This window comes from Crinia signifera, chromosome 3 (assembly GCF_055691185.1).
Source record: "Crinia signifera chromosome 3, ASM5569118v1, whole genome shotgun sequence".
NCBI lineage: Eukaryota > Metazoa > Chordata > Amphibia > Anura > Myobatrachidae > Crinia > Crinia signifera.
The window spans coordinates 153,644,720-153,663,813 of NC_139219.1; the positions used below are offsets into that span (position 1 = coordinate 153,644,720).

Genomic DNA, 19,094 nt, shown 5'->3' on the forward strand with positions numbered 1-19,094 from the left:
TGGTTTATGGGTTTGTGTGTAAGTAAAAGGATTTTGTATTGAGTACGGTAGAATGCAGGTAACCACTTAAGTGACTGACACAGTAGCTTTGCAGATGATGAATGTCTGGCTAGGAAGATTGGCCTTGCAGCTGCATTCATGATGGACTGTAGTTATGAGAGTCTGTATTGGAATTCTACAAATGCATGCATTAAAACTTTCGGTCGAATCAAGATGTAAAACAAATAACTAAAAATAAACAAAAGATCTCCAATTTTACTACACTGGAATGTAATGCTCTCAAAACATTGGCTAGCAATGAAAACTTGATCATAAGACCCGCCAATAAAGGTGTAATATCATTCTGCAGGATCTGAAATCCTATGCCAACTCAATGACACAGCGACTTACTGTATTCTTAAAGGGGACCTGACCAAAAACAAAGAAGAGCTCAGTGAATTTCTAATCCATTGTAAAGACAGTAAATTGATCTCTGATGAGCCTGAAGATGTCTTGATACCTGAATTTCCTGTTACACACTAATCTATACTTCATATCTATACTAGAGTGCATGAGAGAATTGTGCTGCCCCCCGGTTGTCCAATTATTTCGGCCCTGGGGTCGTCATTACAACCCTCGGTGGTATTTCTGGATTAGGTACTGCAGCCGATCATACAGCAGCATTGTCATTTTTTACTTATTGATACTTCGGCATTCATTGGTTTTGTTAGTTAATATCTTTTGTTTTGACTAAAATGTATTTTTTGTTTGATGGTATTTATTATGTACAGCTGTCTGGTTGTGCCATGGGCAGCTTTGGTGGCACGAAGTTATGCCAATTGCTTTATGTTAGATGTTGAGGATGATATTTTCTTTTCAGATGCCAGTATTAGTTCCAATATTTTATTTTACACACACTTGATTGACTTATTTTTAATTTGCTATAATACCAGAGATTCATTCAGGTCTATTATCGATGGTCATAATGCATCCATTAGCACTGTAAAATTAAGAGTGAACATGAGCCAACATCAGATTATTATCTTGATGTACTGTATTAGTGTCATGTAATAAATTGGATTTGTCTACTACTGTTTATACAAAAGTTACTGATAGAAACACAATGCTACACAGGGCTAGTTGCCATCCTAAAAAGCTAAATATGATCAGAATCTGTAGGATTATGATAATCTTCATACTGGGAGTGCACAAATAGATGTCCTCATTGACAAATTTTGTTAAGAAAAGAGTGGCCTTCTTAAAATCAAAGAAAAAGTTTTGTTCATGCCGAGGCGTGTTCTCCTTACCCATCATCGAGATAAGATGTCTCTTGATAAATGGTTACCTTTTGTAACTAGATTTAACAACCATTCTGATTTGATCGCCAAAGTGGTTAAAAAATCTTGGCCATTAGTCAACTCTGATGCAACGCTAATCTGTATGCTAATATGTAAATTAAAGGAGCGCATAACAGCTCATAGGTCTGAAATTAAAGCTGCCGTTATGATTGGTACCAGTGAACAGCCAGTGGCTCAGCAATTCACCATCCTAAAACACACACTTGCCAGTCCCCGAGACGTGGGTGGATCGCAATCTGGCATTAATAAAAAAGAAAATTTGGGGATTTTACATATTGTCGCTATTATTCCTAAAGGGTTAAATGAAAATGTGTTACTATCCTGCTTTCTTTGAATTAAGGGTCATGTATATTATAGTAGGATATTGCTGTGGTTTAGGGATTATGCATGCACATCATGCTCATATCATTGCAGCAGACTGGAGTATATATATTGAATATGCATTATGTAACAACGTTGAATTTGTGATGTGACTTAGGGGTTTATTCTGCTTGGTACGGTGGGACCGTATACGGGCGGATCTGTTTTTTTTTTCATCTGCGCATGGTAGCTGTCGCAATGCGCATGTGCGGCGACCTCACACCGCTAACGGACGGGTCTCTCCGTCCGAAAAAACCTGTCCGCAAGAGTATGGTCATTGTGGGCGGCATGGGGGAGCGGCCGGAATAATGAGGAAAACTGGGCATAAACATGGGCGTACACCAAAAATGTACGGTGCTACAACAGCTCGATCGGTGAAAGCACCGTGCATTTTGGGCCAAAAACAGGCAGGCCTATTTCCAGAATGTAGTTTCAACCAAAACAGATCCACACCAAGCATTTCTAAGCAAATATGCACATTCCGATTTTGATCCGCAATCTCATAATTCGTCCATTCGCACTACATGTAGCACGATGCTAGCAGGTTCTGAATTTAATCATCATAGTACAGGACAAAAATACAGAATAAATCACGTGGTAACCTGTAAGTCCCAATACATTATATACATAATCATATACCCTTGCGGCAAGTATTATGTGGGACAAACTATCAGGACGTTCAGGGAGCGCATGGCGCTGCACCGCTCAGCTATAAAAGCATGCATTAGTGGTGACAAAATAGAGCAGCCAGTGGCCAAGCATTTTAAACAGTGTGGCCACAAATTGGAAAGCTTGAAAAGCATGATCATAGATCACATCCCTCCACTCCCACGGGGAGGGGATCGACAGAAGCTGTTGACACAGCGTGAGTCGGCATGGATATTCCGACAACGCGCTGGCACCAACAGGATTAAATGAAAAAAATCGCCTGGAACTCATTTATTTAAAATGTCTTAAGTTGTCAGCAGAGCCATTTCTCTGCCCAAAAATAAAACAAAACAATATATTATCAGTATAACATCCACTCATAAAACATTCTTTGTATTGCCTTGGATTAACCAATACACATGATACATATCGTCAAACAAACATATATAGCTATATGTAATGATTTACCAATTGTATATGTATTTGTATCATGATGTGACGTGAACGGGGAAAGTGCAGTGGATGCAAGCTGCCCGCCCCCGCACCTATAGAGAGTGTGCAATTGGACCTCTCACAGATGACCCAAAACCCGGTCCAAATGGTACCCATATACTTGTTTAACGCTGCCAATGTGTTTTAATGCTGCTATAAACACGTTTTTAAGTTTTGATTATGCACGTATTTTTCACTTATTTTCCAGCAGTTTTGAGCTGGTCCTACGAGAATGGCTTCCCCCAGACCCTGGAGAACCCAGACACACAGCATCTAATGGTGTCTAGGCAACGGCCACGTCACAGAGGCGGAGCCACACACCCGGAAGCTGAGCGTTCAGTTCTGACGGCGGGGAACAGCGTCTCCTACACACACGCAGCACTTATAAGGTAAGAGAGCCTAACGGCTCTGTATTCTCCCTTGCTATATGCACTTGCACCTTGCACTTTTCAGCGCACGTCCAGAGGACGAGACTCTAGCAGTCTCAAAACGTTGACGACTATTGCTATGTTTTGAACTGCATCTTTGATAAAATTTCTTCAAAAAAGTCCAAGGCCCCCCGGATCCTGTCTACATATAGCAATATTCAGGAAGGCACCGGTTCGCAGTTGCTTCTTCATACAGAGTGCCGAGCAACCTACAGACTATATATATATATATATTCCAATTTTCCCTCCACACTGTTGCGGGGGGGAAAGCTGAACACTCTCCTTATGAACAATAAAGTCATTGATTCCGTGTAAAATCACAATAATCCATTTAATGTAACAGGTTAATTCCCATCTTGCTCCGACGTTTCGGTCTTTGCCCAGACCTTTATCAAGGAGCCTACAGCAATATATACAAAAAACAAATATCATCTAGATGTCCGCAAACACAATTTAGCAAGACATCACAGAGATACAGATAGTCAAAAAAAACGTTTTTACATACTTTAGCGATGAGACATCAGCGTTCAAATGAGGCTTTAACCACAGCCCTGGGGGAATCAGGAGCAGCCACAATGTAGGTCTGCCCTGGACAGGTTTAAATACCCTTATGTATCACGCTTAATGTGTTTAATTTGGCGCCGATAATTCAAATCAGCGCTACTGGTGTGCGTACGCACTTCCGGTAAAACCGGAAGTGCGTCACCCGGAAGCAACTCCCGGTGACACGCACATCTGAGCCGCACATTCGCCGGAGCTGCCGGCGGATGCGCATAATGCTCAATTGACACTGAAGCATATATGTAGATGGTTCTACCAGGCGGGCAGTTAGTGAACCGATGCGTTCGATTCGCTACAGCATATTATAGCGTATATCTGCGGGGATCTCGTATGTTGCATATAAGAGTTAAACATGGCGGATAATTTGGACCGCAGGTGGAACGCATGAGGTGTCTGCGCCACCTATGGGTGAAAAATCAGATAGCATGGATAGCAATAAATCTGGTTATGTAATATGCCGTGAATAAGTCCGCTGGGCTGTGGGATAAACCTATCATCATGTACTGGTATGAAACAACAATAAATCAAAAGAATTTTGTGACTAATCGTCAATAATAAATTATGAAACAATATACAACCACCAATAAATCAAAAGAATTTTGTGACTAATCGTCAATACTATATTATCATACCAATTGAGTTTTAGGTGTGATATTCATTCTGATTTAAGTTTTTATAGATTTTTAATTTTTTATTTTTATTGATTTTAATTATTTTTTTATTTTTTTATTTTATTTATTTATTTATTTACATTTAGTGGATAAGTGTCATATAGAAGTGGTATACATATTAGAATGACACCAGGCCAATGGTGGTTGATTACTTGGCGGTTGCATGACAAGATGAAAATATATACAACAAATGACACATATGGGTTCTAGACCCTAGCATTATCAATAATGATCATCGGAGAGACAGTGTATGGGGAGCTGGACCTATGTCTTCTTCAATTTTTAAGAAAAATTGCTAGTGGGTTGTGTTCGTTAAGCCCACGCGGGGACAATGTGCCTAGTTGGTGAATCCACCTGCACTCCGTCTTCTTCAGAAGTAATTCTCGGTCACCACCCCTAGGAGGGGGGGGGACCCAGTCAATCAGCCTGCATCTCAAGGTCGCAATCTGGTGGCCTGCTGCTAAGAAGTGCCGAGGTATACAAGGTTGGGGTTGGTCAAACGCACAGGGCAGGGAGATTGTGCGTAGATAAGGGTGAAAATAAGGCCCCCCGTTGGGTATAGGTAGTGTAGTCACTATGAGACCATGGGGGTGTGCTACCACTGGACAATTATTTGTGGATATTTGGAAGAGTATATATAATCGGACATACTGGAAATGGTACTGTGAGAAAATCATGTTGTTCCTTAGTGAAAATCCACAAATCCCATACTGATCCCCCAGGGCGACCAATTATATCAGCCCGGTCATCACTATTACAACCTCTGGCAATTTTCTTGGATCATCAATTACAGCCTCTAGTCACCTCAACCAGTACCTACATAAGGGACACATCCGACTTTATCGATAAAATACTTCAAGTAAACATCACCGGCTCAGTGAAATTGGCAACGATGGACGTGTGCTCACTCTACACGGTAATTCCTCACGATGAAGGTTTGTTGGTGTTACGTAGGAAACTAGACACAAGAGACGTTGCTGATCCACCCACCGATTTTTTGATACAATTGGCGACCCTAATTCTCACATGTAACCACTTTATGTACAATGATAAATTCTATGTTCAACTTTCTGGAACCGCAATGGGGTCAAACCTAGCTCCATCATATGCGGGTCTATTCATGCACAATTACGAGACAACGCATATTCTACCAAAACACATTGAATCAATTGTGTTTTACAAACGATTCATAGATGATGTCTTCTTAATTTGGGACGGCCCGATCGATACCTTCAACTCAATGATGACTGAACTAAACAATCTGGACTCTCCCATCAAATTTACTCACGCCATTGATGTTTGCTCTATCAACTTTCTAGATATTAATGTCTCCTTGATTAACAACAAAATCCAAGTCAGTCTTTTCCGAAAAGAGACAGACAGGAACACGCTGCTGCTTACAACTAGCCAGCACCCCCCCGCCTTGAAGGAGAATCTACCCATATCTCAATACATGAGAGTCATTAGAAATAACTCCAACACAAGCATCATGGAGAAACAGATTGATGAGATGACCTCATGTTTTATAGATAGAGGCTACCCAACAGCGACTCTTAAGCGATGTCTCCATAAAGCAAAGAAAAACATCCAGAAGTCCACAAGACGTGAGCAAACCATCACTCCAAAGGTCAAACAAAGGATGATTTACGTGAACACCTATAATCACGCTTCAAGTAACATCAACAACAGCATAAAAAAACATTGGCCAATAGTGAAGTCTGATCCCACATTGAAATTACAACACTACGACCCCCCGATGTTCGCATACAAGAAGGGTCCCAACTTAAAGCAGTTATTAATGAGGCCCACTCTGAATCCTAAATCTGAACAGAAAACAACCTGGCTCCACACCAAGCGCCCGGGATGTTTCCGTTGCGCAGGGTGCACAACGTGCAACAGCATGATATCTGGCCCCACCTTTCCACACCCCCACTCTGGAAAACCCATCAAAATCCGTTATCGTTTACATTGTCAAATGGACTTTGTAATTTACCTCCTCAACTGTCCCTGTGGACTAGCATACGTGGGAATGACCACACGAAAATTCCGTGAGAGGATGGCCAACCATCGGAACTCTATTAGGGTTGCGTTGGAAACAGGGAAGGCTGAACTTCCAGTGCCTCGGCACTTCTTAGCAGCAGGCCACCAGATTGCGACCTTGAGATGCAGGCTGATTGACTGGGTCCCCCCCCCTCCTAGGGGTGGTGACCGAGGATTACTTCTGAAGAAGACGGAGTGCAGGTGGATTCACCAACTAGGCACATTGTCCCCGCGTGGGCTTAACGAACACAACCCACTAGCAATTTTTCTTAAAAATTGAAGAAGACATAGGTCCAGCTCCCCATACACTGTCTCTCCGATGATCATTATTGATAATGCTAGGGTCTAGAACCCATATGTGTCATTTGTTGTATATATTTTCATCTTGTCATGCAACCGCCAAGTAATCAACCACCATTGGCCTGGTGTCATTCTAATATGTATACCACTTCTATATGACACCTCTCCACTAAATGTAAATAAATAAATAAATAAAATAAAAAAATAAAAAAATAATTAAAATCAATAAAAATAAAAAATTAAAAATCTATAAAAACTTAAATCAGAATGAATATCACACCTAAAACTCAATTGGTATGATAATATAGTATTGACGATTAGTCACAAAATTCTTTTGATTTATTGGTGGTTGTATATTGTTTCATAATTTATTATTGACGATTAGTCACAAAATTCTTTTGATTTATTGTTGTTTCATACCAGTACATGATGATAGGTTTATCCCACAGCCCAGCGGACTTATTCACGGCATATTACATAACCAGATTTATTGCTATCCATGCTATCTGATTTTTCACCCATAGGTGGCGCAGACACCTCATGCGTTCCACCTGCGGTCCAAATTATCCGCCATGTTTAACTCTTATATGCAACATACGAGATCCCCGCAGATATACGCTATAATATGCTGTAGCGAATCGAACGCATCGGTTCACTAACTGCCCGCCTGGTAGAACCATCTACATATATGCTTCAGTGTCAATTGAGCATTATGCGCATCCGCCGGCAGCTCCGGCGAATGTGCGGCTCAGATGTGCGTGTCACCGGGAGTTGCTTCCGGGTGACGCACTTCCGGTTTTACCGGAAGTGCGTACGCACACCAGTAGCGCTGATTTGAATTATCGGCGCCAAATTAAACACATTAAGCGTGATACATAAGGGTATTTAAACCTGTCCAGGGCAGACCTACATTGTGGCTGCTCCTGATTCCCCCAGGGCTGTGGTTAAAGCCTCATTTGAACGCTGATGTCTCATCGCTAAAGTATGTAAAAACGTTTTTTTTGACTATCTGTATCTCTGTGATGTCTTGCTAAATTGTGTTTGCGGACATCTAGATGATATTTGTTTTTTGTATATATTGCTGTAGGCTCCTTGATAAAGGTCTGGGCAAAGACCGAAACGTCGGAGCAAGATGGGAATTAACCTGTTACATTAAATGGATTATTGTGATTTTACACGGAATCAGTGACTTTATTGTTCATAAGGAGAGTGTTCAGCTTTCCCCCCCGCAACAGTGTGGAGGGAAAATTGGAGTATATTTGAGGATCATGTGACACATGTTTTCCTCTTTCTGAACACCCCTCAAGTTGTCTACTATATAGTGAGAGTGTGGTCTTTCTCTGGTCTATATATATATATATATATATATATATATGTATATATATATATATATATATATATATATATATATATATATATCCACAGTTACTGACAGAAGTAACGCTGCTTATACATATCACCCACACCAGTTGGTCAGAGTAGTGGCACTGATTATACCTAATGTTCACCCCAGTTGCCGAAAGTAGTGGCACTGCCTATACGTAATGCCAACACCAGTTGCAGACCGTAGTAGCGCTGCTTACACATATGTCCACACCAGTTGTCAACAATAGTACACTCACACTTTACTCACCTAGTTCAGGCTGGCAGCTCATCCTCTCCTCATTCCTTTTTTCATCAGTCTTGCTCCCCTGTAGTTCCACCCCCACTTTCCTGGGGGAATCCCCGCCTCTCCATCTGGCAGCCACAGAGGACAGCAGAGCAGAGAGAGCACCTCTCCTGCCCGGCGTCTCCCTGCACTGAATCCTGTGCTGAGGGGCTAGCGCCACCCCTGATTATATAATACAGCCCACCATCTTCGCTATGTGGTGGCACATTATGCAATAGATTGCACCTACATTATCCTTGTGTATCAATGCCTATTTCCCTATAGATTGTAAGTTGTAAACAGGGCCTTTCTACCTCTAAGACTTTCTTTTACTTTTAATAATATTGTTTCTAACTGTATAGAGCAAATTAAAATTTTCTGCACTATATAAGAAACTTAAAAAAGATATATGGAATACAGATGCTAGGTATAAAAGTACACATCTGTATTATAGAGCATGAAGGCGACAATAGACCACACATCAGCTGAACTCACGATATAATTCCACTTCAACATTAATTGAACTAGTTTACAGTTTATAGAACCTCATTTAGTAACAGTATGAAAATTATAATTTAAAAATATACTGTGAAAAAAACGTAAACTTTACTTGTATCAATATTGTTTAAATCAAGGACACATTTATAATACATGAATCACCGTTTATTCCTGTGTACTACAGGTCATTTAAGCAATAAAAGATTATGTTTTCATATTTGGCAATAACATGGATTTCTGCATAAATTAGTACAAAATAAAAAAAAACGGACTGATGCTAGAGTCCAATGACACAGGATTTGTCACAAGAATACATAAAGGGGTCTATGTACTAAGCCAGGAGTTCCCAGACACGGTCCTCAAATCTTAATTAGACTGAGGAACTAATTAAGCCACCCTTGGTCAAGCATAGATATACTTAAAACCTAGACCTTTTGGGGGAAATTTACTAAAGGAAATTTGTAAAAAATAGGTGTATTTGTATCCAGAAATACACTTATTTTTGACATTTACTATCCCGAAAATACGGCAATTCGTATTGATAGCACATCAATACGAATACGAATTGCCGTATTTTCGGGATAGTAAATGTCAAAAATAAGTGTATTTCTGGATACAAATACACCTATTTTTTTTTACAAATTTCCTCTAGTAAATTTCCCCCTTTATGGTGTCCTGATGACTGTTTTAGGGGGTGCCGGATGGCTCCCCGACAGTCGGGATTCCGACAGTCATTACTCCGACGTCGGAATCCCGACTGCTCCCTCGTGGGGGTCCACAACCCCCATAGAGGGAGAATAAAATAGGTGGCGAGCGCAGCTCGCCACCGTGCCCGCAGCGTGGCGAGCGCAGCGAGCCCGCAAGGGGCTTCATTGCGCTCCCCCCGCTGTGCAGTCGGGATTCCGACGTCTGACTAATGACTGTCGGAATCCCGACCGTCTGGGATTAATACCACACCCTGTTTTAGGAAACCTTTGTACTATACAGTACATAGGAGAAAGAAAAAAGTACCAGCAAGTTAGCCCTTAAAGGTCATGTTACAGATTGAGAAATTACAGTTAGGTGCTGGTGGGTTGGTACTTTCTCTCTCTCTCCAAGACTTAGTACATAAACCCCAAAGTGGGATGGCCTCTTATAGACTTACATTTATACATAATAGAACATGTAGTCCGCCACTACCATTACAGCAGGACACACCGAGTGCTGCTGTTATTGCCGGCTGCTTTCTTGCACTAGATATGTATTTTGAAGAGGTACAATTCCAGAAAACTGGAACTGGGACACACAGAATCCTCTGATTGAGGTATTTCTGGAGATCACAATAATAAAAAACAAATCACTCTTTTGGATAATATTAGCTTTATAAAATATATTATATTAAAATATTATTACATATTTTGTTTGCCAACTGGGGCAGATTCAGAAAAACTAAATGAAGATTCTACATTTGTTCTAGTTATAAACATATTAGTACCTTTCAATGTGAAATATAGGAACTGGTCCTAACATAATAAAGCACGCTGCTGTTCCTAGACTGCCAATGATAATAAGCCACTTTCTTAAATCCTAGATAAGAAAACAGATCTCATTATAAAAGCATTATCTCTATATGTAAGCAGTTTCTGTTGCTAATTCTCAAAATGCATTACATAACATCCTTTATTCTCTGCCTGATGTATTTGCCAATAGACACAAATAAGCCCATGGGGGGAAATATGACACAGTGTGAAATTTTGCAAATCTGTCAAAGTCAGCAAATACCCACCCAAACCAATGGAATGCGATGCAAGTCAATTTCCAAAATGTATTAATGTCAAAATACAAATAATTTGATACCGTATATCAGCCAGGAGTTCCAAGGTTGCCAGAAATGCACCCTAGTAGCTTGCAAAACAGAGCAGCTATTAATCCTGTCTAGCTGTTTTTTTTTTAAAGGGGCAGTCAAACGGCATGGTATTTTCTTGTGAGTGATCCTTTAAAAAAACCTCTGAGATTGGCCGGCATCCAGCACAGACACTGGACATGGAGGATATTACATTTTGGCCGCATATGTGTGATTAGGTAAAAAAAAAAAATCTGAACCGGTACGAATGCTTCTGCCTAGGATGGTATTGTAAAAAAAACAAAAACCCAAAAAACATTACCAGCCAAAAGCATTAAGGGCAGGTGGCACTATAGCAAGGGAAAACATGGCATGGTGTGGGCAAATAATAGTTTTTTTGGAAAGAAAATAAAAATTAACACAAACACCAACTGCCTATTGGTTTTGGCATTTACATCAGTGCTATAATCCCTAGGGGGTGGGGACCACACATTTTTTTTTTTTGCAAGCCCCACTATAGGGATCCCAGTCCTGTACAGACCGGCCTAGATGGCACTCCAGGGACTCCATGCTGTGTGAGCTCTGGAATAGTGCCAATAGCCCTGGTTTTATAATACCTAGTAATGTTAATGGGAAAATCGTAAGAATCCCACATTTTTTGTGTTCCATCACCCTTCTGATTTTTTCCAATACCATTTTAGGCAAAAGGTGCTGATTGTGCTTATGGGGATGACAAATTGTCTACAATTATTTATTCTTTAAGCCAAAAACTAATTGAAAATATCCCGGAATGTTGGCAATGTGTCACTTCATAATCAGCTTCACATTGCCAACAGGTTGGAAACTCAGCCTATTAGGTCTCATGACTTTCATGCCAAAGTCACAGAGACTTTGACATTGGTACTTGTTTCCTAGCACGGCCACAATCGCAATAAGTCAAAATCGCGTCGGTCGCATCGCAGGCGGCTAAAAAAGCATTAAATGGTCCAGACGCGATGCCCCCGATTTCCCATAGGGAACAATGTTAAATGACTCAAATTACCCAAATATACATAGGGAACAATGTTAAATGGGGCAGAAATCCCCCAACACCCCTGAACAGTGAAATGGCCCCCCAAAATTAGTTAACGACACCCCACGATCAACGTGAACCAGAAGTGTGGCGAGCGCAGCGAGCCCGCGAGGGGCGGCGGTACGTGCCCTCCGACCTTTTCATACCCCCACTATCCATGTCGGCGTGGAGTTGAGAATAGATTAGTGTGGCGAGCGTAGCGAGCCACCGAGCCCGAAGCGTGGCGAGCGCAGCGAGTCCCTCGAGGGGACGCGGATACCTGTGAAGCCCGCGAACGGACGCGTTTACCTGTGAAGGTATCCGCGTCCGCTCGCCACGCTTCGGGCTCGGTGGCTCGCTGCGCTCGCCACACTAATCTATTCTCAACTCCACGCCGACGTGGATAGTGGGGGAATGAAAAGGTCGGAGGACGCGTACCGCCGCCGCTCGCCACGCTTCGGGTTCACGTTGATCGTGGGGTGGCATTAACTAATTTTGGGGGGCCATTTCACTGTTCAGGGGTGTTTTGAGGGGTTTCTGCCCCATTTAACATTGTTCCTTATGTTGATTTGGGTAAATTGAGGCATTTAACATTGTTCCCTATGGGAAATCGGGGGCATCGCGTCGGTCGCATCGCATGCGATTTTTTAGCCCGCATGCGATGCGACCGACGCGATTTTTTACCTGCGATGCCCAAGATCATGATCGTTGTGGCCGTGCTAGGAAACAAGTACCTTGACATTTATTATGTCCCCCCATTTCTACAAGCCATGGTGGGAATCAAGCTCCACACATTTAATTGCACTACAGTATTCAGCTATATTCACATATAGATATAATCCAAATGTCTCATATAGCGCAGTGTACCATGCATGAAATCATTCTGTTACATAGTTCTAACACATGCAGGCTTGTGCTTGGATAAGCAGGACAATACTATTTTAACATAGGCGGAGTACAGTTGTGTCAATGCAATTGTCAACCAGGCCAAAGATGTATATGTGCCCGAAAAAGCTGTATTGTTTAGAGCAGGCATGTCCAAACTATAGTCCTCCAGCTGTTGTGAAACTAAAAGTCCCATCATGCCTTGCAACAGTTAAAAGAAATTAAGTAAATTGTGTTTATATGTCATTTTTAAGGACAGATGTACAAATAATCCAAATTGTTCCTGGACCACCATCCCAGGGCATCCCAGTCATTTGGGGGGCATACACATGGAGCAATCCGTGCTTAGGACCTTATTCTGATCCACATACAAAGTCTGCGAATTTCGCAGCTTTGCGCGTGGATTAAACGCTGCATGCACTATTGCCAGCCGCGCCACTCACACGCCAAATATCCCCACATGCACGCAAATGGATGTTTTGCATATACATCCAAAAGCAGGCTTGCATGCGGGGACAAAATCATTAGATGGTCGCAGACCATGAAATGATTTTGCAAGCGCTTGCAGTCCTAAGACAGCTCTGTGGTGTCTTATTTCTGTGGGCACCCTGTATCGGAAGCGGGTGACATCAGCAGCCTGCCCCCCCCCCCATACCCGCATCACGGGCGCATGGGAACGCCCAGCGGTTTCATGGGAACGCCCATGAAACACTGGGCATTCTCCTTGGTGCGACCCCTCATGGCCGCCCCCACCCACACTAAAAGGTGCGAACGGGGCGGTGAACAAGCAGTTCGCCATGCCCGCTCGTACCAAGCATCTGCATATGCGCATAAAATGACGCTTACCCGTGTGAACGTGCGGGGAGGAGATGAAATCGGAATAACCCCCTTCAATTCTAAGCGATCTAGTCAGATCACTAATAAAACAGGCTATTATCACCCTGTGTTTGTCCCTATATGCTTACACTGCAATTTAGGTGTCAGTTTCAACACACCTCACCCTAATTTAAAATCAGCCCCACCTGCAGTGCACATGGTTTTTGTCCATTTTGAACAACCTTAACTACTGGCACACACAACAACATTATCATCCACAATATGCTACACTGTAGATTGTACAGACAGCATGGGAAATGCTAACATACTGCACAGACAGCATGGGAAATGCTTGGTTGGTTCAGGTAAGAATGATTTAACACCAGGTTCTTGGATTAAAATCTAACATTGCTATATGCATAGATTTAATTTTTTTTATCATGGTTTGATCGAAAAAGAAAAATAAGGTACTTGTGTAGTTTCACGGCGCCAGCATGGCACCGTGCTACTTCCGGGTTCTACGCTCGCCACAAACTATGTTCAAAAAAGTAACTTAACTCCATGCCTACATGGATAGTTCATACCCCCACTATCCATGTTGGCATGGAGTTGATTTTAAATAGCGTGGCGAGCGTAGCGAGCCACCAAACCCGCAGCGTGGGCGAGCGAAGCGAGCCCTGCAAGGGGACTCAGACGCACGGCGCCATGTTGGCGCCGTGAAACTACACAAGTACCAAAACTAATTTCCTATTTGACTACAAAGGAAAAGAAAAACCAGGTTTAATTTAGATTAAACCTGGTGTTACCCACAGCTTTGTCCATGATGAAATAGCTTCTGGCAAGAACAGTTTTTATTTGAGGTGCTACACAGACCAGTGCCTTCATCCACCACTTACACCAATGTTGCTGTGTTTCCTGTGCTCAGACTACTATGTAGCCTACCTTTTAAAGTAACCGCTGGGCCATTCCCCTACCTCTTACTGACCATGTGCATGGTGCCACACCTATCTCTTGCATTGAGGAGGCCAATAAAAGTTTTTTTATTGTTCAGCTTTAACTTAACGGATCAAGATGAAATAAAATGCTGATTATTTTTATTAGTTTCCACTGCAGTCAGTGGCATATTTATAATGGGTGCAGTTTGTTCAGTGCCCATGGGACCGCGAGTCCATTGGGCCCAGTAATTTAATACTTTCCCTTCAGGCGTTCTGTGACAATGGTGGCAGTGCTATAAAAATCACTGGAAAAATGGATGCCACAATATTTTTCAGGAGATCGGCACATAACAGTCTGAGCTGCTGCTGGCCTCCTCCTCTTAAAACTGCCTGACTGCAGTTTTCATGAAAATAAGAACAGCCAGCCACAAACTGCAAATTCAACACGGATGAGCAGGTCACTCAGAGGAATTAAATGATCCTTTGGGCATACTGTAAGTGGACACAAAATGGTGGACTATATCAGCATCCATGAACTCAAATATACACAATGCTGCGGAGGAACCATGCCCCTTTCATGAACAACTCTATCAGGGGTAGAATAGCTAAGCGGCGATCGGGGACATATGTGCTATCCCCGTGCATTATTGCAGGGGATAGCGCTTCCCCTGATGTAGGACACCCGCGAGGCTTAGCGTAGCTATGATATTTTATATTGCGTGCCTGGCTTCTACTGAATGTATGAATGGTCATCAGTGCTGACCGTTCCGCCCCCTGCAGCTATCGACTTCAACAGCTGCAGGTGGCGATGCCCTATCCCCTGCGGCTGGCTCTGAGCTGCGCTGGAGATATCGCTTGACTAGCGATATCCCGCGCATGCCCAATCCAGAGAAGCAGACAGCACATCAGTGTTAACTGATACACTGTCAGAAGGGGGGAGTTTGCGCTCCACGCTTCGGCAGGTCTCCCCTCCTGCTTCGCCTCGTTAATGAGGTGAAGCAGGAAGTGTTATAGTGGAGTGATAAGCGCTGCTATAATAAATCTACAACTCAGATTGTAGCTTCCTGCGATTACCTACATTAAATCATGAACTGCATGTCACATGCAGCTCTTCCTTTATGGCAAATGTAATAATAACATAATTTCAAGAAATTGAGAGCAACATATATTTTTATACAATCATCATTAGTACCAATTTTACTTACAGGTAACTTGTCACTTATAATGCCAAGAAGTGGTGAACTTAGAGCATATGCCAACGCTAGTCCAAGAAATACTAATCCAACATATCCAACTTGTAAATGAAACTGGAATTACATGTACAGAAAAAACAAAAACAAAGCACAATCATATCAATATTTCAACAAATAAGTGAAGTTTAGTGTCTTCAAATTTCCAACTGCAGGAATAACTTTCAAACACAACAGTTACTCAAGTTATCTGATGCACCTTACCAACAATACGTTAATCCGGAATATACGGATTAATTGGAACCTCCGTAAAATAACATTGGGCCAAATGCACTAAGCTTCAAAAAGTGATAACATGGAGTGATTAACAGCTAGCCAATCAGCTCCTACCTGTTGTGTTACAGGCACCTGCCGTGTTACAGGCTGGGTAAAAAAAAAAATGTCAGACAAGAGCTGATTGGTTGGTTGTTTATCACTCTCCATTTTATCACTTTTGAAGCTTAGTGCATCTGGCCCAGTATGCCTTATGGGGGTATATTAAATGTGGTCAGAATACCACAAAGTAAAGTTCATCTGTACTTTGCTCATGTGCAGGACCCATTCTGCAGATGTGCAAAAGGGCCCTGCAATGACAGCTGCAGCTAAAATAAGGACAAATACATCATCCCCACAAATAAACAAGGGGAACTGCGCTAGTTGGTACTGTACCACAAATATAGAATAGGTCCAATGCAGTATATTAAAAGTGACCGATTGATAACTTATTCCTAATTATCATTAGAAGATAACAATTATGTAAAAGGTATAAATATAGAAAACAAATCAGAAAAAAAAATTGAAATAAAAAAAGAAAATATATAAGGTTTATTATATGCAAACATTTTATAATAAAGTCTTTTGCACAATGCAGAAATCACTCCACTGTGTACAAATAGAATTGAGAGCTTATAATAAGCTTGAGATGAAATAAGCACCCTGTTTTTGTAGTAAGAACAGGGACATTTTTGCTGTTTTTTGTTGAGGATTTAGGATTGGGTGCAGATTATTGTCAGTCATAACTGATTAGCCACTTAGAGGTCAATTAGAGGAGGGCTTTAGTTGTTTGTATTTCTTGGCTGTGGTAATCTACTTCCTCTTGCCAAGTTTTGGATCCCATCCACCCACCGAAGTAAGAAGTGTTTTGATTTAATTGGCAATGTCGAGAAGTAGTAAAGGTTTTCGTGCCTTTATAAAAAGATGCCGCAGCAGGGGGAGAGCATGGTGGCTCGAATTTGGCGCAACAAAGATGTACTAGCATTACCCCTTTGAAAGAGGCGAGTCGGTCACTACCTTAGGGGAGGACCAGGTCGCCATCTTACGGCACTTTGCCAATTAACGGGAAATGGATCTATTCAGTAATGTTGCGCAGGGGGTGGAAACTCCACACCCATTTAATTAATTTAATGGAGATTTGACATATGAGCAATTGCCGAGGAGCAATGCTTCTTTTGCCATCCTTGACCAATTATTTCATTTCAGAAATTCGATTATAATAAATTCTGGCTGTGACCTCAATATTTTCTAATCTATACAGTTGTCCGTGTCTTTATTTCAATTTAGTGGTTAAGGTTCTGAATAATAAAAACAGGTCGCGCGCTACTTCCGGGTTCGGCGCTCGCCAAACTTTCTAAAATAAACTCCGTGCCAACATAAATAGTTCATACCCCCACTCTCCACGTTGGCATGGAGTTGTTTTTAGATAGTGTGGTGAGCGAATCGAGCCCGTGGTGTGGGAGAGCGCAGCAAGCCCCCCAAGAGGACTCAGACGCGTGGTCATGCTGCCGCCGTGAAACTAAACAAGTACCCAAAAATGTTATGGTCAGGCCGCCTTAGGCATAACATTTTTGCCCCCACCCTGCCTATTTTAACATGACCTGGTGGTCTAGGGCCGGAGTCACTCTCCGGCCACTCCCTCCCCACTGACAGTCAGCGCAGTCAGTCCATTCACTCTTCCTGGTACTGTGCTCCTTTGCTCAGGCCCCTTCCCTTCCTCTCACTGGCTCCTCTCCACCCTGACTACCAAGTGACCAGCTAGAGACACTACCACCGTGACCTGTGCCAGCCAATCGGCTTCTTCATCCTGTCTCCCGGCTCTATCCCAGCAGCAGTGCTGCTTCCCTTCCTGGAGACTGAGTGCTGGCAGCAACAAAAGAGGGAGAGTCTGACGTCACCTGGCCATCCCGCCATTCACTGATTCTTTTCACACACACGGCATGGCCTTGCCGCACCGATTTTTCTTCGACTTGATTCACTAAAATCAGTATTGCTCGACTCCCATACGCTATAGGCTGATGGTTAATATACTTAAACCAGAACTGCACTACAAAATAGTGAAAACTGCAAAAATGCCCGGGGATCAGAAGCGCTGTATGTATGACAGCCACCGTGCAGCATTTACAACTCCCCATAAGGCTTAATTTTTTCTTCTAAACCCACACCCCAGACTCCTATTAAACTAGCAGGAAAAGGGAGTCTCGGATGCTGCATGACAGCTGTCATACAAACAGTGCAGCCAATCAGGAGAATAACCAGCAAGCATATATATTACATACATCATATCATGTAAGTTTATATGTACTATGTGCCCAATCCCATGCCCACCAGAGTCAGCAGCCACCACTGATTCGGGTCAATGTTTGGATTAATACAATAGCCTTTTACTACAGTATTTCTGGGATGTGCATTACACACTGCAATAGATTTCATTGTATACAAACAAATTTACATAGAATTCTCAGCGGGATTCAGCACAGCAATCATATGCTGTAAATTTAGCAATGTTTGACTTTGTTTTCTTTTACATTTAATTCTCTTTATGCACACAATTTTCTTTGTACTACAGACTATCCATATATACATGTTACAATCAATACAAAATACTTACCGTTTCTGTAACAAACAGTGACATGGTTGGGTCCAAAAATCCTAAACATGAGCTAAATGAAAGAATAATGAAACACATTAACATGATCTTTGGCAGTTTCACTAGTGTCCAGAAGGTGTCTTTACCAGGTACAGCTTCTGTAGAGAATTAGAAAAATAAATTGTAAAGAACGTTATTAAATAAGCATTTAATTTGTGTTTTTTGTCAATTATATTGCCTTGTAAATAAACTTTAAGAAACAAATGTACAGATACATTAATACATTACTTTAGGACTGTGGACCTTATCCAGGTCCGTTCGGTAGTCCTTATGGGTTAGCATGGGGGCGATGGCACATGTGAAGATGCTGGGTGCATGCGCCACAGTGAACAAACTGCTGGGTGCATGCACCCAAACTTGCGGGCAGGGGTACTAGCCAGTGCATGTAAACACAGGCTGCGAATGGGTGGTGGCCCGGCCACCATTCACAAGACGAGGTTTGGTGGACTC

General features: G+C 42.2%; 1 protein-coding gene across 2 annotated transcripts in view; it reads right to left on the minus strand.

The window, feature by feature from the left end:
• SLC18B1 (solute carrier family 18 member B1) overlaps nucleotides 1-19,094 on the minus strand; it is a 155,788-nt gene that overhangs the window by 46,109 nt on the left and 90,585 nt on the right. For both annotated transcript variants that reach the window (XM_083176779.1, XM_083176778.1), the window contains exons 7-9: nucleotides 18,606-18,742; nucleotides 15,698-15,799; nucleotides 10,458-10,549 (exon numbers count right to left, since the gene is read on the minus strand). In XM_083176779.1, the coding sequence (XP_083032905.1) occupies nucleotides 10,458-10,549; nucleotides 15,698-15,799; nucleotides 18,606-18,742 (331 nt within the window). The remainder of the gene's footprint in view (nucleotides 1-10,457; nucleotides 10,550-15,697; nucleotides 15,800-18,605; nucleotides 18,743-19,094) is intronic.